Source organism: Aulonocara sp. 'chitande type north' Nkhata Bay, linkage group LG8, assembly GCF_057382095.1.
Source record: "Aulonocara sp. 'chitande type north' Nkhata Bay isolate Kocher_YH1m ecotype deep benthic linkage group LG8, A_spYH_male_GT1.1, whole genome shotgun sequence".
NCBI classification, from domain to species: domain Eukaryota; kingdom Metazoa; phylum Chordata; class Actinopteri; order Cichliformes; family Cichlidae; genus Aulonocara; species Aulonocara sp. 'chitande type north' Nkhata Bay.
This window is the reverse complement of record NC_141351.1, coordinates 23,310,147-23,328,426: the sequence shown is the minus strand read 5'-3', so window position 1 is coordinate 23,328,426 and position 18,280 is coordinate 23,310,147. Positions and strand designations below refer to the sequence as shown.

General features: G+C 44.9%; 1 protein-coding gene across 2 annotated transcripts in view; it reads left to right on the top strand.

Moving 5' to 3' along the window:
* Positions 1-18,280, top strand: part of LOC147323807 (uncharacterized) — a 99,849-nt gene that overhangs the window by 26,957 nt on the left and 54,612 nt on the right. For both annotated transcript variants that reach the window (XM_086304401.1, XM_086304403.1), the window contains exons 2-6: positions 1,374-3,749; positions 3,888-4,005; positions 6,420-6,975; positions 7,209-7,676; positions 17,362-17,556. In XM_086304401.1, coding sequence (XP_086160527.1) covers positions 1,638-3,749; positions 3,888-4,005; positions 6,420-6,975; positions 7,209-7,676; positions 17,362-17,556 — 3,449 coding nt within the window. In that variant the 5' untranslated portion in view covers positions 1,374-1,637. The remainder of the gene's footprint in view (positions 1-1,373; positions 3,750-3,887; positions 4,006-6,419; positions 6,976-7,208; positions 7,677-17,361; positions 17,557-18,280) is intronic.

Here is an 18,280-nt window from a genome sequence, read left to right as displayed (position 1 = left end):
AAGTATTAATACATATTATTTGTATTGACTTTATATGAACCGATGCAGTCACTAAAACTATCTGGGAGACTTAGTTGTGTGCACTTGTGCGTCATACAGTGGAAACTATTTTAAGGTGCCATTACCACAGCAACAGTAGTTTGTTGTACACAGAGTACATTTCTCCCCTTTTTGTTCACTGTATAACTTCAGTGAAACAAAATGCATACATGCATTTTCCATGTAGTTTTGTTTTGTAACATTTTAACTACAGTGTAAAATGTTACAATGAATTGAATCTGATCAAATTGTCTGTTTACAGGCACATTTTCCTTAATGGTTAATTATTAATTAATAAACATTTAATTTGTTATAGTTTTTCATATTTGTTTCATTTTACTCAGAGTTGTTGCTTCATATTGATTGATTGTGACAGTTATATGCCATGGGCATGTATGGCTGCCAGTGGAAGCAGGTCACTACTGTTTATTGATGACGTGACTGCTGATAGAAACAGCAGCAGGATGAATGCTGAAGGACAGAGCTTCACAGTGCAAATGGATAATGACCCAAACCAAACTGCATAAACAACCTAAGATGGCCAAGAAAGTATAGAGACCCACAAACAATCAGCAGCTGAAGGTGGCTTTAGTCTCAAAGGAAGATATGCAGCAGCTGGTGTTCTCCATTGGTTCTAGACTTATTTCCCCCAGTTACTTTAGAGCCTCTGTAAATTGGGTACTTTGTATAGCTACAATGTTTTTATTAAAACCCTTGAATCAAAGTTCAAAGTCTGTACTTCAGTCACATCTTAACTCTTTCAAACTCCACGAAAAAAAAAAGATGGAATTTGTTTCATTTTGTTGTCTTAAACTTCTGGACCTAACTCTGTAATTGCACCACATAACATCACTGACTTTGAAGAGTCTCTTTTAGGTCATTCAGTGTTTTAACATATAGTTTTTAAAATAATTGGGAATGGAAAAAAAAATGTTCAGAAAGAAGCAGCAAATTAAAACGTGGATGAAATCACACTGGAAGCAGGAGGGGAAAAAGCTGGCCACCATTAACACAGGAGAGGCACAATATCGTGGGAATTTGTAGAGAAAACAGGGCACTCATGGAAGATACTCATTATACTTGCTCCAGTGTTTACATGAATAATGACAGAAATAGCTGACACAGTTTAGGAGTGAACTGTGTCTAGATGGCGGTTACAGAAAGCATCGAACACAGCTGACAAATTGAGACTTCCGAAACGTGTGAGTAGGTTTCCAGAGAGTAAGCTGATGCTTGGTCCCTTTGGGCATCGTAAATACTGAATCATCCAGTGTGTATCGGGAGTCATCTGAGGATGCATAAAGATAACAACAGCTCCTCTCTTTCATTCACAGGTATGAAGAATAGGGAGCTGCTGGAGTCGTCGCGCGGGCATGTTTGTCCTCTGGCCGTTCAGCCTGTGTGTCTCTGCTGTGCACACAGGAGGGAGAAGAAAGACCGTCTAAAAATAAACTGACACCCACCACCAGCAGGAAAACAACATCCAAACTGACAAAAACAGAGAAAAAGAGCAAAGAAGAGCCCTCTTTCCACCCTGTCTGCCTCTTTCTCTGCTCCATTTCTGTTTCTGTGTCCTCATTACGTGCTGAGAGGAGGTCATGTCCCAGTCTGGAAAAGTCCTTCATCTGTATGTGGAAGTGAGGTCTGCCCCAGATCAGAATGGAGGAAAGAGGGAGAGTGAAGAAGGGATTGCTCAGGGGCATTCGGTTCAGGACAGTCCCGCGGAGCTCCTCTCTCAGCTAACGAGCCAGACGACACGCCAGATCGTCAGCAAAGCCTCCACGGCTCGCCACCTGGCTCAGGACTGCACGCACGGCCAGTCTCCCTCTCGAAACACCGTTAGCTTTCAGCTCCAGCAAACCAGCAGCTCACCTACGATCAGCAAGCGTTGGAGCTCACCCCTGCACTCTTCACCAGCGACCTCTTCGGGAAAAGTCAGTGTCCCTCACACCCCTCCTATTCGCAAGAGACTTAATGAAGAGGAAGTCAGCGACGGGAAGCGGAGTGTGGTCACCTTCAGTTACGTCGAGAAGTCAAATGTGAAGAAAGTGGAGAGTCCACGCAACTCTGTGTGCGAGAGACGAGCCAAAGAGGAATGGTCCACGTCTTCCAGCTTTCGAAAACGCCTCAGCGACCCAGTTTGGTTTGGGAGTCCCGATTCATCGTGCAGCTCCAGTCCCAAGCTGACTTTCCAGAGTCCAGGAAGTCACCAGCAGACGTTCTCCCCCGGCCTTTGCAAGCCACACTTTGACCCCATCGGCAGGGCAGCTACCAAGAGGGCTGTAGAGGAGTTTGGATCCCCCTTATTGAGGATTAAACTGGCCCACGCACTTGAGCACACCTCAGCTTCATGCTACTACCAACAACCGCGCTGTCAGTCCTGGGCTGGATCTCCCGTTCAGCGTCAGAACATCAGCGTAAACCCCAAAGATCTGGCTCCATGTGGGCTGCCTTGGAGCCCAGCCTCAGACCAGCTATCCTCGCAGTCCAAGCAGTCCTCGCTTGAGAGATCTGGGCCCCCTGAGCCCCAAAGCCCTCTTCTGACTGGAAGTCCAGCTGTCAACAGACACATTAAGAGGACCTGCAATATGAGCACTTCACCGCAGGGCGCAATCCTCCAACTTGGCAATAATGGAGTCGACGGTTTGAACCAGTTAAGCAACAGCAAATCTTCCTCTCCAGCTCACAGTCCTGAAGAGGCCACCAAAGCATCTTCAGTTCTCACAGAGGCGAGGAGGTCCTCGTTGCACAATCCTTTAGGAGAGCTCACAAGCAGCTCAAACTCTGGAGAACCCGCTCCAAATGCACAACAGTTTAAGCAAACGCTCAGAATGAACATCCCTTTAAACGACCAACAACACACGCCAGCAACCGACAACACAGACTCACACCAGCCTGAAAACTCACGATCACAAGAGACAAACTGTCACACTAATCATGACACAATGCAGCAGAGCTCCATCTTATCAGCCACTCAGAATTCCCCCGCCCTTCCTTCACGTGTCCTTCGTCCCTCTCATCCTCCCACAGAGCTCAGCTCACCCATTAGGGACCCGAGGCTATTCCAAGCTGAGCTCCGACCGCCAGATACCCCCACCCTGCATCGCCGTCAGCCGCCACAGTACACTGGAGACTCCTGGTCCCCAGGCCTGGACAGGAGAGGAGATCCAAGCTGTTTCGAGAAAGGGGACTGCACAGAGCTCGCTCGCAGACTCTTTATCAATCAAAGTGTTGAGGAGGCGCCGGTCAGCTGGACTTCCAGGCAGGAGTGGGGGAATGGCGTGGAAAACAGCCCCAAGCCAAGCCCCGACCCCGTATTACAGTCTAAAAGGGTCCAAACATCTGATCAACAATCCAGGCAGCGCCGCAGGCCTCTCAGCCCGACAGCACAGCAGAAGCGGGCTGAGCAGAGGAGGAGGGAGATCCTTCTTCTGGGTCCTGTGGTGCTGGACTCTGGAGAGGAGGATGAGGGCTGTGATGAGGAAGAGCAAGGTAACGAGAGGGAGGGATACGGTGCAGCACTGCAGCCTCGTTCTCGAAGGGCCGAAGAGCCTCCTGAGGGGGAGCAGAATGGCGTTATGGGAGGGTCGTCTTCACGGAGCTCCAGCGGGGTGACGGGGAGCTTGGGAGACAGGGACTGTGTGTCCCCAGAGTCCAGCCAGTCCAGTCACCAGAGCAATGAGACCGGGGCTGCCACCTCAGGAATACAGGTGGGTTCTGCTGATAACAAAAAAGAAGGAAGGAAGGCATACTTGGATTTTTGACTGTATGCTAACCACCTTTTCCCCTCCTGCCCATTAATGCTGCACTGCAGAGTTAGCCTCTAAGCTAGTGTGTGTCTCTTGCAGACGGACAGTGGATGTGCAGCGCCCGTGCCCTCGCTGCACTGTCAGAAGATCGCTCGTGCTAAGTGGGAGTTTTTATTCGGGACCCCTGCTGAGGAGGCTGCTGGCAGGGGGGAGAAACGTGAGAGCATTTCTGTCTTACTTATATTGAGTTTCTGCACGTTCTGCCTTCATGTTCTTCCTTCCTCTCATGGGAACATTTCACACAGAGATAGAGAAGCTAGTGAAGTAGCAGTACTGCTTTCAATGTCGCAGTTTGTCGCTCAGGGAAACATACTCAGGTGTGATGTGTCAGCTGATACAGGAACAGCAGCAGGGATTTCTTCACAAAAGCTTTTCTGTTTAACTAAGGAAAATAAAATCAGGGCGCTTCCTAATATAATTCTCCCATTTATTGTAAACATTTTAGTTTCAACAAGGATATCTGTGAATTTTATTTATTGTTATCATCATAGAAATATTTGAAAAAAGTAAAAAAAAAATAAAAATTTTTACCGAACTTGCAAAGTAAACCATAACATTCATAATTTGAGAAAACGGTGTTTGGCAGCACGATGCAAGAAGGCAGTGTTCTACTCCCTACCATTTACAAAGGGGAACCAATCAGAAGAAAGCTTGCTTAAACGAAGGATGGTCTTAAAGGGGGAGGAGCAAAAATAGCTTGCTTCAGACATATGATCAGCTGCAAAGCTATGCTAAGAGCTAGTAGCCCTATAGCCCTGCCAGACTGGCGACCTGTCCAGGGTGTACCCCGCCTCTCGCCCTATAACAGCTGGGATAGGCTCCAGTGCCCCCCGTGACCCTGAAAGGGATAAGTGGATGGATGGATCATCAATTTAACATGTAACTTGATCAATCAAAGGTATATAAATTGACAGTAATAGAATACAAATTTGATGCTGTAAATATTCTGATGTTATACACTGAACAAAAATATAAACGCAACACTTTTGTTTTTGCTCCCATTCCCCATGGGATGGACGTAGAGACCTAAAATTCATTCCAGATACACAATATAACCATCCCTCCCAAACAGTGGTCACAAATCAGTCCAAATGTGTGGTAGTGGGCACATCTGCCATATTGAGATAATCCATCCCACCTCACAGGTGTGCCACATCAGGATGCTGATCTGACAACATGAGTAGTGCACAGGTGTACCTCAGACTGCCCACAACAAAAGGCCACCCTGGAATGTGCAGTTTTGTCTCACAGCAAAATGCCACAGATGCCACAAGCAATGAGGGAGCGTGCAATTGGCATGCTGACAGCAGGAATGTCAACCAGATCTGTCGCCCGTGCATTGAATGTTCATTTCTCAACCATAAGCCGTCTCCACAGGCGTTTCAGAGAATATGGCAGCACATCCAACCGGCCTCACAACCGCAGACCTCGTGTAACCACACCAGCCCAGGACCTCCACATCCAGCAGGTTCACCTCCAAGATCGTCTGAGACCAGCCACCCAGACAGCTGCTGGAACAATTGGTTTGCACAACCAAACAATTTCTGCACAAACTGTCAGAAACCGTCTCAGGGACGCTCAACTGCATGCCCGTCGTCCTCATCGGGGTCTTGACCTGACTCCAGCTCGTCGCCGTAACAGACTTGTGTGGGCAAATGCTCACATTCGATGGCGTCTGGCACGTTGGAGAGGTGTGCGCTTCACGGATGAATCATGGTTCACATTGTTCAGGGCAGATGGCAGCTGAGAATGTCCCAGTTCTTGCATGGCCAGCATACTCACCGGACATGTCACCCATTGAGCATGTTCGGGATGTGCTTGACCTGCGTATACGACAGCGTGTACCAGTTCCCACGAATATCCAACAACCTCGCACAGCCATTGAAGTGGAGTGGACCAACATTCCACAGGCCACAATTGACAATCTGATAGACTCCATGCGACGATGTGTTGCACTGCATGAGGCAAATGGTGGTCACACCAGATACTGACCGGTTCTGGGTCCCCAGACCCCCAATAGTGCAAAAAACTGCACATTCCAGGGTGGCCTTTTGTTGTGGGCAGTCTGAGGTACACCTGTGCACTACTCATGATGTCAGATCAGCATCCTGATGTGGCACACCTGTGAGGTGGGATGGATTATCTCAGTATAGCAGATGTGCCCACTACCACACATTTGGACTGATTTGTGACCACTGTTTGGGAGGGATGGTTATATTGTGTATCTGGAATGAATTTTAGGTCTCTACGTCCATCCCATGGGGAATGGGAGCAAAAACAAAGGTGTTGCGTTTATATTTTTGTTCAGTGTATATTGAAAAGGGGAAGAACAGACTTTTGGTCATTGCAGTCATAAAAATTCATTCAGTCATAACGATTAAGGCTTTAAACTTATGAGGAAAGTGTTACTGAGGTCGCAAATAAAGGCGCTTCTGGGCTGTTTTTCCATAGACTTCTATATGACCCAGTCTTTGTAAGCAGGGGAGTGGCACACTGCTAATCACCTCTACATTGTCCTCAGAAACCACATATGCCTTTTAAGTGATCATAATTGATTTTCTTCCTCTGCAGATTCTCCAGAGGGAACCTCCACAGCTCCTCCTAGTGGTAACTCCAGTGAGTCTCCCACCCCTACTCCGCCATCCTCCCTGCCTCTGCTTTCAGCCAACCACGAGGTGCAGCACGTGGAGGTAGAGCTGGTGACCCCTCCCCCAGCCGTCATAGGAACATCGCCCAAAACGGGCATCATTCGCAGGACACTCAAGTATTCAGAAACTGACCTGGACGCTGTCCCGCTTCGATGCTACCGTGAGACGGACATAGACGAGGTGCTGCTGGCCGAGCAGGAAGATGCCGACTCTGCATTTGGGAGCAACCGCAGCGTGCAGGGAACCTCAGGGACGGGCAGCAGCCCTCTGGGAGGGCTGGCTTATGGGAGAACAGATGGGGAGGAGGAGGCGATGAGGGAAGGAAGAGCTGTGGAGGAAGAAGGAGAAGACGATGAGGAGGAAGAGGAAGAAGAGGAAGAAATGGTGAGCTGGGCAAGTGTGAGGATGCAGGGAGACAGCAGGAAGCAGCAGTGTGCAGCTGAGGAGGAGCCTGAGGTGTTTGGACACCTTCTGAAGAGGTGAGCAGACGCCTCGTGTGAAGCTGTAAACACAAACAGGAGAATTCTGGTGATGCGGTATGTTCCCCTGACCTAAATGTAGGGATCTCATCCCTAACCTACTTTTCAAGTTGGTCATAATCAGGAAGTAAAAGTCACACCTTTAAACAGTTCAGTAAATTACGTTCTGGCAAAAGAAAAAAAAAATCTTATCAAAAGTCTCTTTTTCTTTATTTTCTATCCTGTCTGTTCAGACCAGTGGAAACCTTTTTCGACAACCACCATCCAGCCTTGAAATCCCCCATCTTGGTATCCGGACCCCGCCTCGCCACAGAGGACACCTTCAGCTGCCACTTTGAGAGCATCATGGAGTCGCACCGAGCCAAAGGGACGTCGTACAACAGCCTGGACAGCGAGGAGCTGCTCACCTCCAGCACCCACACTGTCCTGACCTTTGACCTGCCCACACTAACACCCGCTATCCACGGCCCCGTGTGCCAGAGCGCCAGGCAGATCGTCCAGCTCAGCTTCGCCCCGCTGGCGCACGATGAGAGGCCCAGTCTGTCTGACTCTATCTTTACTGTGACGGGGGACTCGGACGCCACCCGAGCTCCCTCCAGCGAGAGGCTGAGCAGCGGATCAGATGATACCCCGCCCAGAGGGCAGGAGCGTTCACAGCTGGGGAGCAGCTGGTACAGCAACCCCTCCTTCTCCTTACCCAGGTGAGATCGCCTGTCAGGTGGAAAGTTCACTGATTAGTATTTTTGGTGAGTCTGAGATGTTATTTACGTATAAAAATCTGGGGGAGGATTCTGAAAAATTCTGCATCACTTTCAATGGGATCTTAAGAGGAGGAGAGGTGCAAAAAAAGCTATTGATTAAACCAAACTAGGGAGAAAATTACTCTAAACTACAGAAAACAGCTTCACAACAAGATGCCACCTCCTCACTGGGTCTAACGCTTAATCAGAGTATAAAAAGTACAGCTGGGGGCTGTGGCTCAGGAGGTAGAGCAGGTTTGGTGGTTCGATCGCTCCAGTCTTCATACCAAATGATCCTTGGGGAAGATACCAAACACAGTTGCTCCTGATGCATGAATGTTAGATATAAAACACTTAGATGCAGAAAAAGTGTTTGTATCAATGTGTGTGAGTAGGTAAATGAGGCATGAAGTATAAAGTGCTTTGGTGCTCAAGTAGAGGAGAAAAGTGCTGTTTAAGAACCGGTCATTCAAACAGTGCCAGTGGTTACAGAAAACCCCTTTCATTTTCTCCTGCACTGCTACTGTGCTCCAGGCCGTTACTACTCAGAAAATAATCATCCAAACTTGTCTTCACTGCCATTATTATCAGCTGATTTCCAGGAAACACATGTAAAACACATCAGAAGAGCGGGAAATACAATCCCCCAAAACATCAACCTTATTCTGACTAACAGAGCACGTCACAAACCCACAAACAGAGAACAGAAACTTGATAACGATTAGGCTTATCGCCGTTTCTCTTTGAGATCAGGGTCTGATGAAAAGGGGGAAGGATCTATTTCACATGTTAAGGTCAATGTGTCCTGAAGGAGCCGTAAGGGGAAAATACACCATCGTCACAGGGTGTGGGGGCCGATTTTCATCTGTTCGTGCTCCTTTTTGCTTCTCTGAAATGACCTCACCTTCCAATGTCAACATGAGCAAAAGCTTTAAATTTAGCTCTCGCTCTTGACTGGCGATAAATTCGCCGGTCGAAGGCCATTTTTTAATGAGAAGAAGTGACACATACCGTAATGAAATCTGAACACAAGGAGACTCCTTGGACACACAGCTGTAAACGTTGACGTGTCTCCAGTGTCCACTTACGATCCGCCCGCACAACATGTAACAAGTGCAAACAGAGTTAATATGTCAGCATAGTGATACTAAAAGTGCTCCATTGCATCTCTGTATCTTAATTCTTTCACTCTGCTGCATCAACTTTGTAGTTCAAAGCCTAATTTATCATATAGTGGGCTTAGTACAGCCCATCAGTTCATCTTCTACCTGAAATAAGCTGTTGTAGCGTTCTTTCCATCTTCTTATAAGCCAACTTACTGTATCAGGGAGGGATCCCTCTTTCTATGACATTATGCAGAGCATATATATATATATACTACACTTGAGAAATAATAATAATATAAACCTCTCTGGACAGGCAAAGCTACAGTATGTAAACAGGACCTTATCTTTTGTATTTCTGAATCCTTTTCCCTTTAAATACTAATTCTACAACACACAACAAACAAATCCAGGTCCGTCTAATATGCTTAAAGTTGACTTTTTCACTGAGTCGAACCCCGACCTGCCACCCAGCCTGGCATTATGAGCCAACATCAGTGCCGGACCTCACTAACGCTCCTGTGGCTGAACAGCGGAAAGTCCCTGAAGCCAGGATCTGGCAGAGAGCCTGAAACCAGAAGGCAGGGGAGGCTGCTCCAGCAGGAGATTAATCTGGGTTTTTGGAAGGAGATGTTCCAACGGTCATAAGCTGTTTTCCCACACGGACAGATTCAGATTATGCGTTTATATATATATATATATATATATATATATATATGTATATATATATATATATATATATATATATATATATATATATATATATATATATATATATATATTAGGGGTGCAACGATATTCGTATCGATATTGAACCGTTCGATACAGTGCTTTCGGTTCGGTACACATATGTATCGAACAATACAACATTTGTAATTTATTTTATCAACTTTCCTTCTGACGATGCTGTCTGTGTTGAGCGCTCAGTGAATCTGCGTTCGACTACTCCGCCTAGGCTGCACTGTCGAGCGCAGATCCACTGAGCGCTCAACACAGACAGCATCGTCAGAAGGAAGAGCGCAGGGCACCTCCCCCACCCTCATTCAGATGTGGCGTTTGGAATTATTTTGGTTTTCATGTGACGTATGACCCTGAAGGTAAGCGAGTCATGGACTAAAGTAAAACAGTATGTTGGATGTGCCGTGCAATGCTCAATTACATGGGTGGGAACTAGTGTGTTAGCACAGTTAGCTCGTTAACGTGTTGGCCGTCTAGCCCCATGCAGGGGGCAATCGGCGGTAGCTCGTTAACGGAGATTTGCCGTGTTGTGGCCTTAAGGTCATTTCAACGAGATTAACCTGAAAGCACTAGTGGGAACACAACGAATATGACTGCACATTTATGCCGACATCATCCTAGTGCAAAGACAAAAACAACAAGCATGCTACTAACTTTAGCCGAGTCATTTAGACAGCTGTTAGCACATGATTCTCCTTATGCTGCTGAGAATATAGCCCAGAAGAAGCGGATAGTATAGCTTTTATTTTGGAAAGAGACATTTCTCTGTAATAAACTCTCTTTTCCAAAGATGAGTGATTCCTCAATCAGATACAGGGCTTGCAATATCGCTAGCCCGATGTCCCGGAGCTAGCGATTTTTCCAGTCGGGCTACCAAAATCTATCTCTGCCCTGCCCGTCGGGCTATTGTAGGAAGAAAAATATATGTCAATGCTTTTGCATTCTTTCAGAAATGTAGCTGGGTAATTATGTCATTGGCATCGGTGAGCCACTGTCAATATGTGACATATTGAAGTCGCGTTTGAATTTGCGCTTGTTTTTTTGCTTTCACTTTGCAATCATGCGAACTGTGTATAGAGAGCGACAGCACTGATCTGTGAGTGATGATAATTTGCGCACCAATTCCTCTGACATCGTCTTATTAATCGTTAGCTTACTATGCAAACATGACAAGTGAAATCTCCCGCAGCTTAAACATGTGAGAGGTTGATCGTGCAGAGAATCGCTGAGCTTATGTGAGTGAGTGTGTAAAAGCATTTCAGTTCTGCTGAGCCAAATAAGACAGGTCAGGGTGAAGAAGTGACAGCCAAAGAAAAGCTTACCACAAAACGGAGAAGTTATGACAAATCAGACTATAAGGCAAAAAGAAAGTGCAGCTTTATGGTTTCATGGACAAAAGAATTTCTGTGGCTGCAATATGACGAGCTAAATAACCAGGGCTGCACATAAGTGGTCCGCAGGTGCGCATTCGCTGTCAAAATAAAAAACACGTACAAGGGTTAGGGTTAAATTTAAAAACTGTACTTTTGAGTTAAAATATATATTTATAATTTTAATAAATGACAAATTAAGAAGGCATGAACATTTTTTTTGTATCGAAAAAATATCGAACCGTGACACCAAAGTATCGAACCGAACCGAACCGTGAATTTTGTGTATCGTTGCACCCCTAATATATACATATATATATATATATATATATATATATATATATATATATATATATATATATATATCAGGTGTCCGACTTGGCCATGTAAGAATGTTCCACTTCTTTGCTTAAATAAACTCCTGGGTTGCTTTAGCTGTATGTTTTGGGTCATTGTCCATCTGTATTATGAAACGCCTCTCAATCCATTTGACTGCTTTTAGCTTTGAGTAGACAGTAAGTCTCTGAACACCTCAGAATTCATTCAGCTGTTTCTGTCCTGTGTCGAATCACCAGTAAACACTAGTGTCCCAGTGCCGCTGGCAGCCATGCACACCCAAGCCATCACACTGTGTGTCTGCCATGTTTTACAGATGATGTGGTATCCTTTGGATCACGAGCTGTTCCACACTTTCTTCATACTTTTTTCTTACCATCACTCTGGTAGAGGTTGATCTTGGTTTCATTTGTACAGAGAATGTTTCTCCAGAACTTTTTTTTAGATGTTTTTTTTTTTTTAAGCGAAGTCCCATCTAGCCTTTCTATTCTTGAGGTTTATGGGTGGCTTGCACCTTACAGTGAACCTTCTGTATTTACTTTCATGTAGTCTTCTCTTCATGGTAGACTTGGATATTGATATGCCTACCACCTGGAGAGTATTATTCACTTGGTTGGCTGCTGTGAAGGGGTTTCTCTTTACCATGGAAATGATTCTGCGATCATCCGCCACTGTTGTCTTATGTGGATGAAAAGTCAGAGTTGTTCTCTCTGAATGGAGTTTTAAATCACAGAGTTTCTGAAGTAGATTCAGTTCTAATGCAGCGTTGATTGTCTCCTATCTGAGGTCAGAGCCCTGTTAATGGACTGTTGTCAGGTTCCAGACTAACGAGCGTCTCTGCCTCTGTCTGTCTCCCTGCACAGAGCACTGCAGCAGTGCTATTCTGGAGAGTCGAGTAGGCTAAAGTGAAGGTCGTTAGAAGGCCGCCTGTGGTCCCTCTGCTGTCTGCCAGCCGTGTATGGGTGTATCCATCTGTCTGTGCGTGTGTTTGTGCATGCACATGCACCCTTTTCTTTGGGTTTGTGTGTGCGTGAAGTGCATGCACGGATGTGTGATGCACAGCAGATGGCGGCTGCAGCAGCGAGAGACTCACCTTGACTGTCCCAAAGACTTCATTTTGTCTCTCTGCAGAGTGTTTATCTGAATGCAGATAGCCCTGACACGCACATGCCGGTATATGTGACAGATTCCACCTGTTTCTGCTTTTCGGTGTCTCCAACTCTGCTTATGTGTGACTGCTTTGTGAATGTCACCCTAACTTAGTGTGACAGCACTGCAGAGGTGGAGTGAGCGCACTGCTGCTGCTTTCGCCACAAGATGGCGTAAGAGGACAGCAGTCTTCCTGCCGAGTGCTGTTTGGAAAGAGTGAGCGTAATATGTTGCAGGTGTGTGACTTGCAGCCCGATCACAGTGTGTGTTTTAGTGTGTTTGTGTGTCCAAGGAAGGAATCGGTCTCAAGTTTCAGCGGATTCATAGTCAAAATCTTACAAAACAAAGCAGCTTCATTTTGTCTCATTTTGTAAACCTGAACTCGTACTTTAGTTTCAGATTTTTTCCTGATGAACTAAACAGTGAAGGCAAATGTTTGCTAAGTGCTGATCTTATCGCACTCTTGCTGGCCTGAAGCTGTGGAATCCAGGAGTGAGACGGCCAGGCAAATATCCCTGAAGGCTTGTCCATACTTTGATAAAAGTTGGAATTTCGCTCCCCTCCTCCCTCTCCTCCTACTCCTCCTCTTCCTCCTTCCCTCACATCACCCTTTTCAGATGCTCTGTACCATTAGACAGTGGCTCATTGTGTCGAGCTGCCCAGTGGACTGAGAGGGGGTTCAATTATCCGTGGACACCGTTAAAGCAGAGGTTGACACTGGGAATTCTCTCAGGCCCTCTCGGCATTGTGCTGGCTCTCGATGGGACAATGCTAACAGGTGGCAGAGCCTAAGCTACAGTGCTGGCGTAATCTCATAATTATGAACACTCCTGCAGGCCCAGATGAAGCGTATGCTGTAAACAGATGTAGACAAAAGGCCACCTTTTCTTTGCCTGAGGCAGCAGAGCAAACCGTTTGGGCACACACACCCAGCAGTTTAAACCTGACACTTCACACTTTTGGTGTTCTGTGTAGGTGTGTGAAAAAAAAGCTTACATCACAAACAAGGTAAACTACAATTTGAACAACACTCAAAGGATGGACATGCCAAGTGCGTGTAATTGGAGATGCGTGTAGACGGAGAGAGGAATGAATGCAGGAGGGTGATTTTTTTTTTTTAGGGAAAAGACAAGCCAAGTCTCATGCCATGCTTTGAATCCAAGGTCAGTAGGGGACAGTGAGAGTTTACACAGTGGAACAGGGAGGGAGAAAGAGAGAGGGAGGAGTGAAAAGAGGGAAGAGAAACAACAGCAAACAGACTCAGAGGGGAAAAGATAGAGTCCGAGAGGCATTGCAGGACAAACAGCTCTTTTACTTTGGGGGGGAGAGAGGAGGCTTGCTGAGAGGATCAAATGACAGCAAACACAGGGGGAGAGTGAGAAAGTGGACGGAAAGAAAGGAGGCACCCATGAAGTCTCAGTCAGCCTCGAAACCCGGGAGAGGAGCGTCAAAGCCTGCTGGCCTCCTGGGAGAGAGTGCAGGTGTTCTCCTACATTAGGCCTGCCAAGTGCACGGCGATGCGTTCAGGGTACGAGGCGAGGGGGAGAAGAAGGTTCAGTCGGGCGAGCGGTCAGAGGAGAGGCGCCGGCCATGTGACGCCAGCGAGGACGCCGGCCGTCTTCTGTTGTCAGGGCTCGTCTGCAGCCGGGGAGGAGAGGTACTTAGAAAATAGGCGGTCTTGCCACAGGTAGGTCAACACCCAGGAACCTGTCTCACCTGTCTGTCGTGTATATGTGAACATTTGAATATCATGTTTGTGGAACAGACGTGCAGATATGCAGATAACAGTAATTCTGGGAAAATTGTCTGACTGCCCATGTAGCTCTCGTGAACATCGAGACGTTTGCCCAACTTTTTCCTTCGCTTTGGACTTTTAATTTCAAGTTAGTGATGACGGCTGATCGCGGGATGGTTCAGAACTTTATGTCATTGTAAATTTCTGGCATGGAGGGCTATAAAGTTCCAGACATCCATTACCATCAGGCTTTGAACAGTCACGACTCCCAGATGTTATATCAGCACAGTGGAAACAAAAAACTCAGTTTTAACAGGAAGAAAGCTGAAGGCCCAGGGAGAGGCTTACTTATATGTGCCATAAAAAGTATTAGAACACTGCATCTTGTTTTAAAAACATCTATTCAACCGTTAGTGAACTTCATTCTTATTTAATTGTTTAAATAAATCTAAACTAAATGTTAATTAACTTTCAGTTAAAAAATACATATTTCTTTCCACTTTTGCTTCAGTTGCTCAATTGTTGGGTTCACATTTGCACTTTTTATCGGATGTTTATGGGTGTAGACATTCCTGAGGTTAAAACCTCGGTTGATGTTTTTGGTATTGATGAAAATATGTTGGTGCCTTGTGAAGAGACTGTTATATGAAAATGTGGTGTGGACTAAGGTATTATAGTTAACTAAATCTAGCTGTGAAAAAAAAACATTGTAGTTAACACAAATACAAAATAGACTTTTTAAAAATTAAAAATAGCTGCAATCAAATAAAGAAATATCCTTATTTGTTTGGTAAATTAGCTTTAAATGAGCTTTTAAAAAAATCGGTTTAGATTGTAATATCCATTTCTTGTAGGGATTTTGAGTTGTTGGGTTCACGTTTGGATTTTTATTTAAACTTTCCCATAAATTACTCGATGTTTTGTGGATACATGCACTTCAGACATCGTGGAGTCTGAAGTCTAGTGAGAGAGGACTTCACTCTTCCTCAGCTCTAGCACCACCAGCAGGTCATCACTTCTTTTACTATTTCAGCATCTTCTGGGACATTCATGGTCCCGGGTCGTGAATGCCCACGATTCCTGTTGATCCCCTGACCTTGTATCTAAAGTTAGCAGCAGGCTGACATGTTTTGGCTTTTAGTGGATTGTCTTAACAGCTGTTGAACTCATATTATTTAAGAGACCCCCCGACTTTTCCTCTAGCAGCCTGTACCAGCAGGCCACATCAGAGTATCTGTTTGAAGCATTGGTGCACAAATTTCTGCAGTTAACAGATGGAAAATTAAACAGTAAAAAAATCAGTTTTGCTGGGAGATGGTGGCCTAGTTTCTTTTTTTTCCATTAGGGTTAGATTCACTCTGTATTTTATCCAACACAGTGTCACAAATCTATTGATCATTCTTGTGATTTTTATGACCCCGTCCCTGTCTGCCCTCATATGCACTGATTCTTGTCCACATTTAGAGGTCGGAGCAGAGCACATCAGAGATCCAAGTTTGAGTTATGACCACAGATGGGGTTACTTTTCAGCCACTACTTCACATTTTTCTACGGCGATGGGCTGATTCTGTTCATTTTCTCAACATCTATTGACTCCATTGCTGTAGAATTTACAAAACAACAAGAGATCTGGTGGACTGGTCATCACTGACCGCTCAAAGAAAACACAAATGGTATATTTTCCTCTATAAACCCATTTATTCTCTTTCCAGTACCAACAGTTACCAGCTACGCTCCTCTGAGCGGTTGCACTTCGAACATGAAATAATTTAAATATTTTATGTTGTATTTGTAGCATTTTTTAGACGTTTCAGCTTTTATGGCTCCTATCTTGGTTAGGTCTTTAATGTAAAAGAGATCTCAGTTGGACTTCCTGTTAAAATAGAGGTAATGATAAATAATAATAAAAGACACACTTTATTCCAGATTTGGGAAATTCTTTCTATTTTAAAAGTAATGAAATAATAAGGCATTCACTCCTCCCACTTGTAGTCATCCTTCCACTTTCATCTTGGATCACAATCTAGTAAAAATGCACACTTCTCCATTATCTTGTTTTTTTTAAAACTCAAAATAAAAATATTTTCAAAATAAAGGCGCCCATCTGCCAAACTGCACTGTGTTTACTGCAAATTAGCATGCTAACACAAGGACCTCAGACTCAGTCTCAGTAAACATTTTACCGGCTGATCCTCTGTGTGCTTTGTGAAACCACAGTTGACCTTTGAACCCTTGTGGCTTTCTGTTTTTAATCCCTGTTTGCTCTGGTGTGATTTGCCTGACTCATGTACAGTATGAGAATGTGTGAATGAGCGAAGCGAAGCCTGTGGGTTTTCTTGGCTCGCTCCTCATGCCGAGAGATCCAAGTGAGAGCTCGCCTTATTCAGGAAGTGTTTTCGTTCTTTCTTTCTTTCTTTTTGGATTACATCTCTGGGCTGCTGGACTGTCTTTGTTTTCTCTGGCGTGACCAGAATGGCCACGCAGCTCTAGATGGCACAGACAAAAAACAAAAAAGCCAAAGTCATGTTGAGTTTTCGGCAAGTGAACTCAGAGACCTCATTCATCTTTAAGCAGAGGATGGAAAAGTAGTTCTCTTTTAGCTCAGTGTGACATAACATGCTTAAATTATTATCACAGGAATAATTCAGATGTAATAAGTTTCACACTTCTGAACTGGCTAATGCTTTGAAGGGGCTTAATTAGGATGTGATAACAAAAGTGGGAAAGCTGGCAAAAGAGGAGATTCTGAATGCAGTTAATAAACTACATAATCATACGGCATGCTGTGTTTGAATATAAAATTAAAGATCTGCATATGTTCTGATGTATGTGATGCTCAGCTTGTTTATTCGGTTGTTTCCAGCACATTCAGGATTCATCACGTGTCTTTACTCTTATTTTATTTCACATTTTTACATTTTTTTTGCTGCTTTTCCCCGATCAGGCTCGCTGTTTTCATCTCTCTTTTATCTGGTCTCGTTTTCTTTACTTACACAGGAAACATTAATATCATTAAATTATTGATAAACTGGATTTATGGGGTTTATTATATCAGCGTCATTCTTTGTTCCCCCTTTTATCCTTTTTTGCACTGTCCCTTTGAATTATTCACCATTTCTGTTAACCATAATGTTCTTTATTTCCTTCTCAGCACCTGATTTTAATAACTCTTTCCACTTTGTCTTACACCACCACCTTCCCATCTTACCCCTTAGCAGGGAGAAGGCCCGTCTAGCGACCGACTCCGAGCTGGACCAGGACCTCAGCGACAGGCTGGGCCTGGGCAGCAGTGACACCCTGACCAACGGCAGCCATCGTGCCGATGTGGCAGCGGCCAAACGCCTGGCCAAACGTCTCTTCAACTTGGACGGCTTCAGGAAGTCGGATGTAGCGCGTCACCTCAGCAAGAAGTAAGCTGCTGCATTCAGCCACAAGGCTCTATCAGCCTTCACCTGCAGCACTTTGGATCAACTAAAAGGCTTGTTATGGAGCTCTTAGTACAAACTAATAATAATGATGATGATGTTTAATTACAGTAGTCCAGCCAAGAAGTAATAAGTGCATAAACTAGTTTTTCAGCATCATTCTAAGACAGGATGTGTCTAATTTTAGTGATCCTGAGATGGAAGAAGGCATACATACCCTGGTCAAACATGATTGGAGGCCAAGGTTGGGCTGCAAGGCAATCAAACTACTCCATTGTAGTTTAATTAAGATAGTTCAATGCAATGCACCAAGCATTTATGTTATATTCATATGCATCATGAATTATTAATAATAATTCAACAAAATCAACCTCTACAGTATTACTACTGTCACTAAAAAATCAACAATAACAATAAGAGGTTACTGCGTGTCATCATACTGTAAGATGAATGTAAAAATCTCCTTCCTGCAGCATCTTATTTTTATTTAATGAAAGCCATTAAACTGTGACCCATGTAAATTCAGTTTCCTGCACATTTATTACTCTGCTCCCCTTTAAAAAGCGCCGTGTTACAGCAGATCTGCATTCCTCCGCTGCTCGATCAGCCCGTCAGTCTGTCAGCTGCTTTGCTCGTGCTGATGAGAAAGAATTTGGGATTAAAGGGTTTTCTCGTCTTCTGACAGCTGCACCCTGGGAATCTCCTCCCT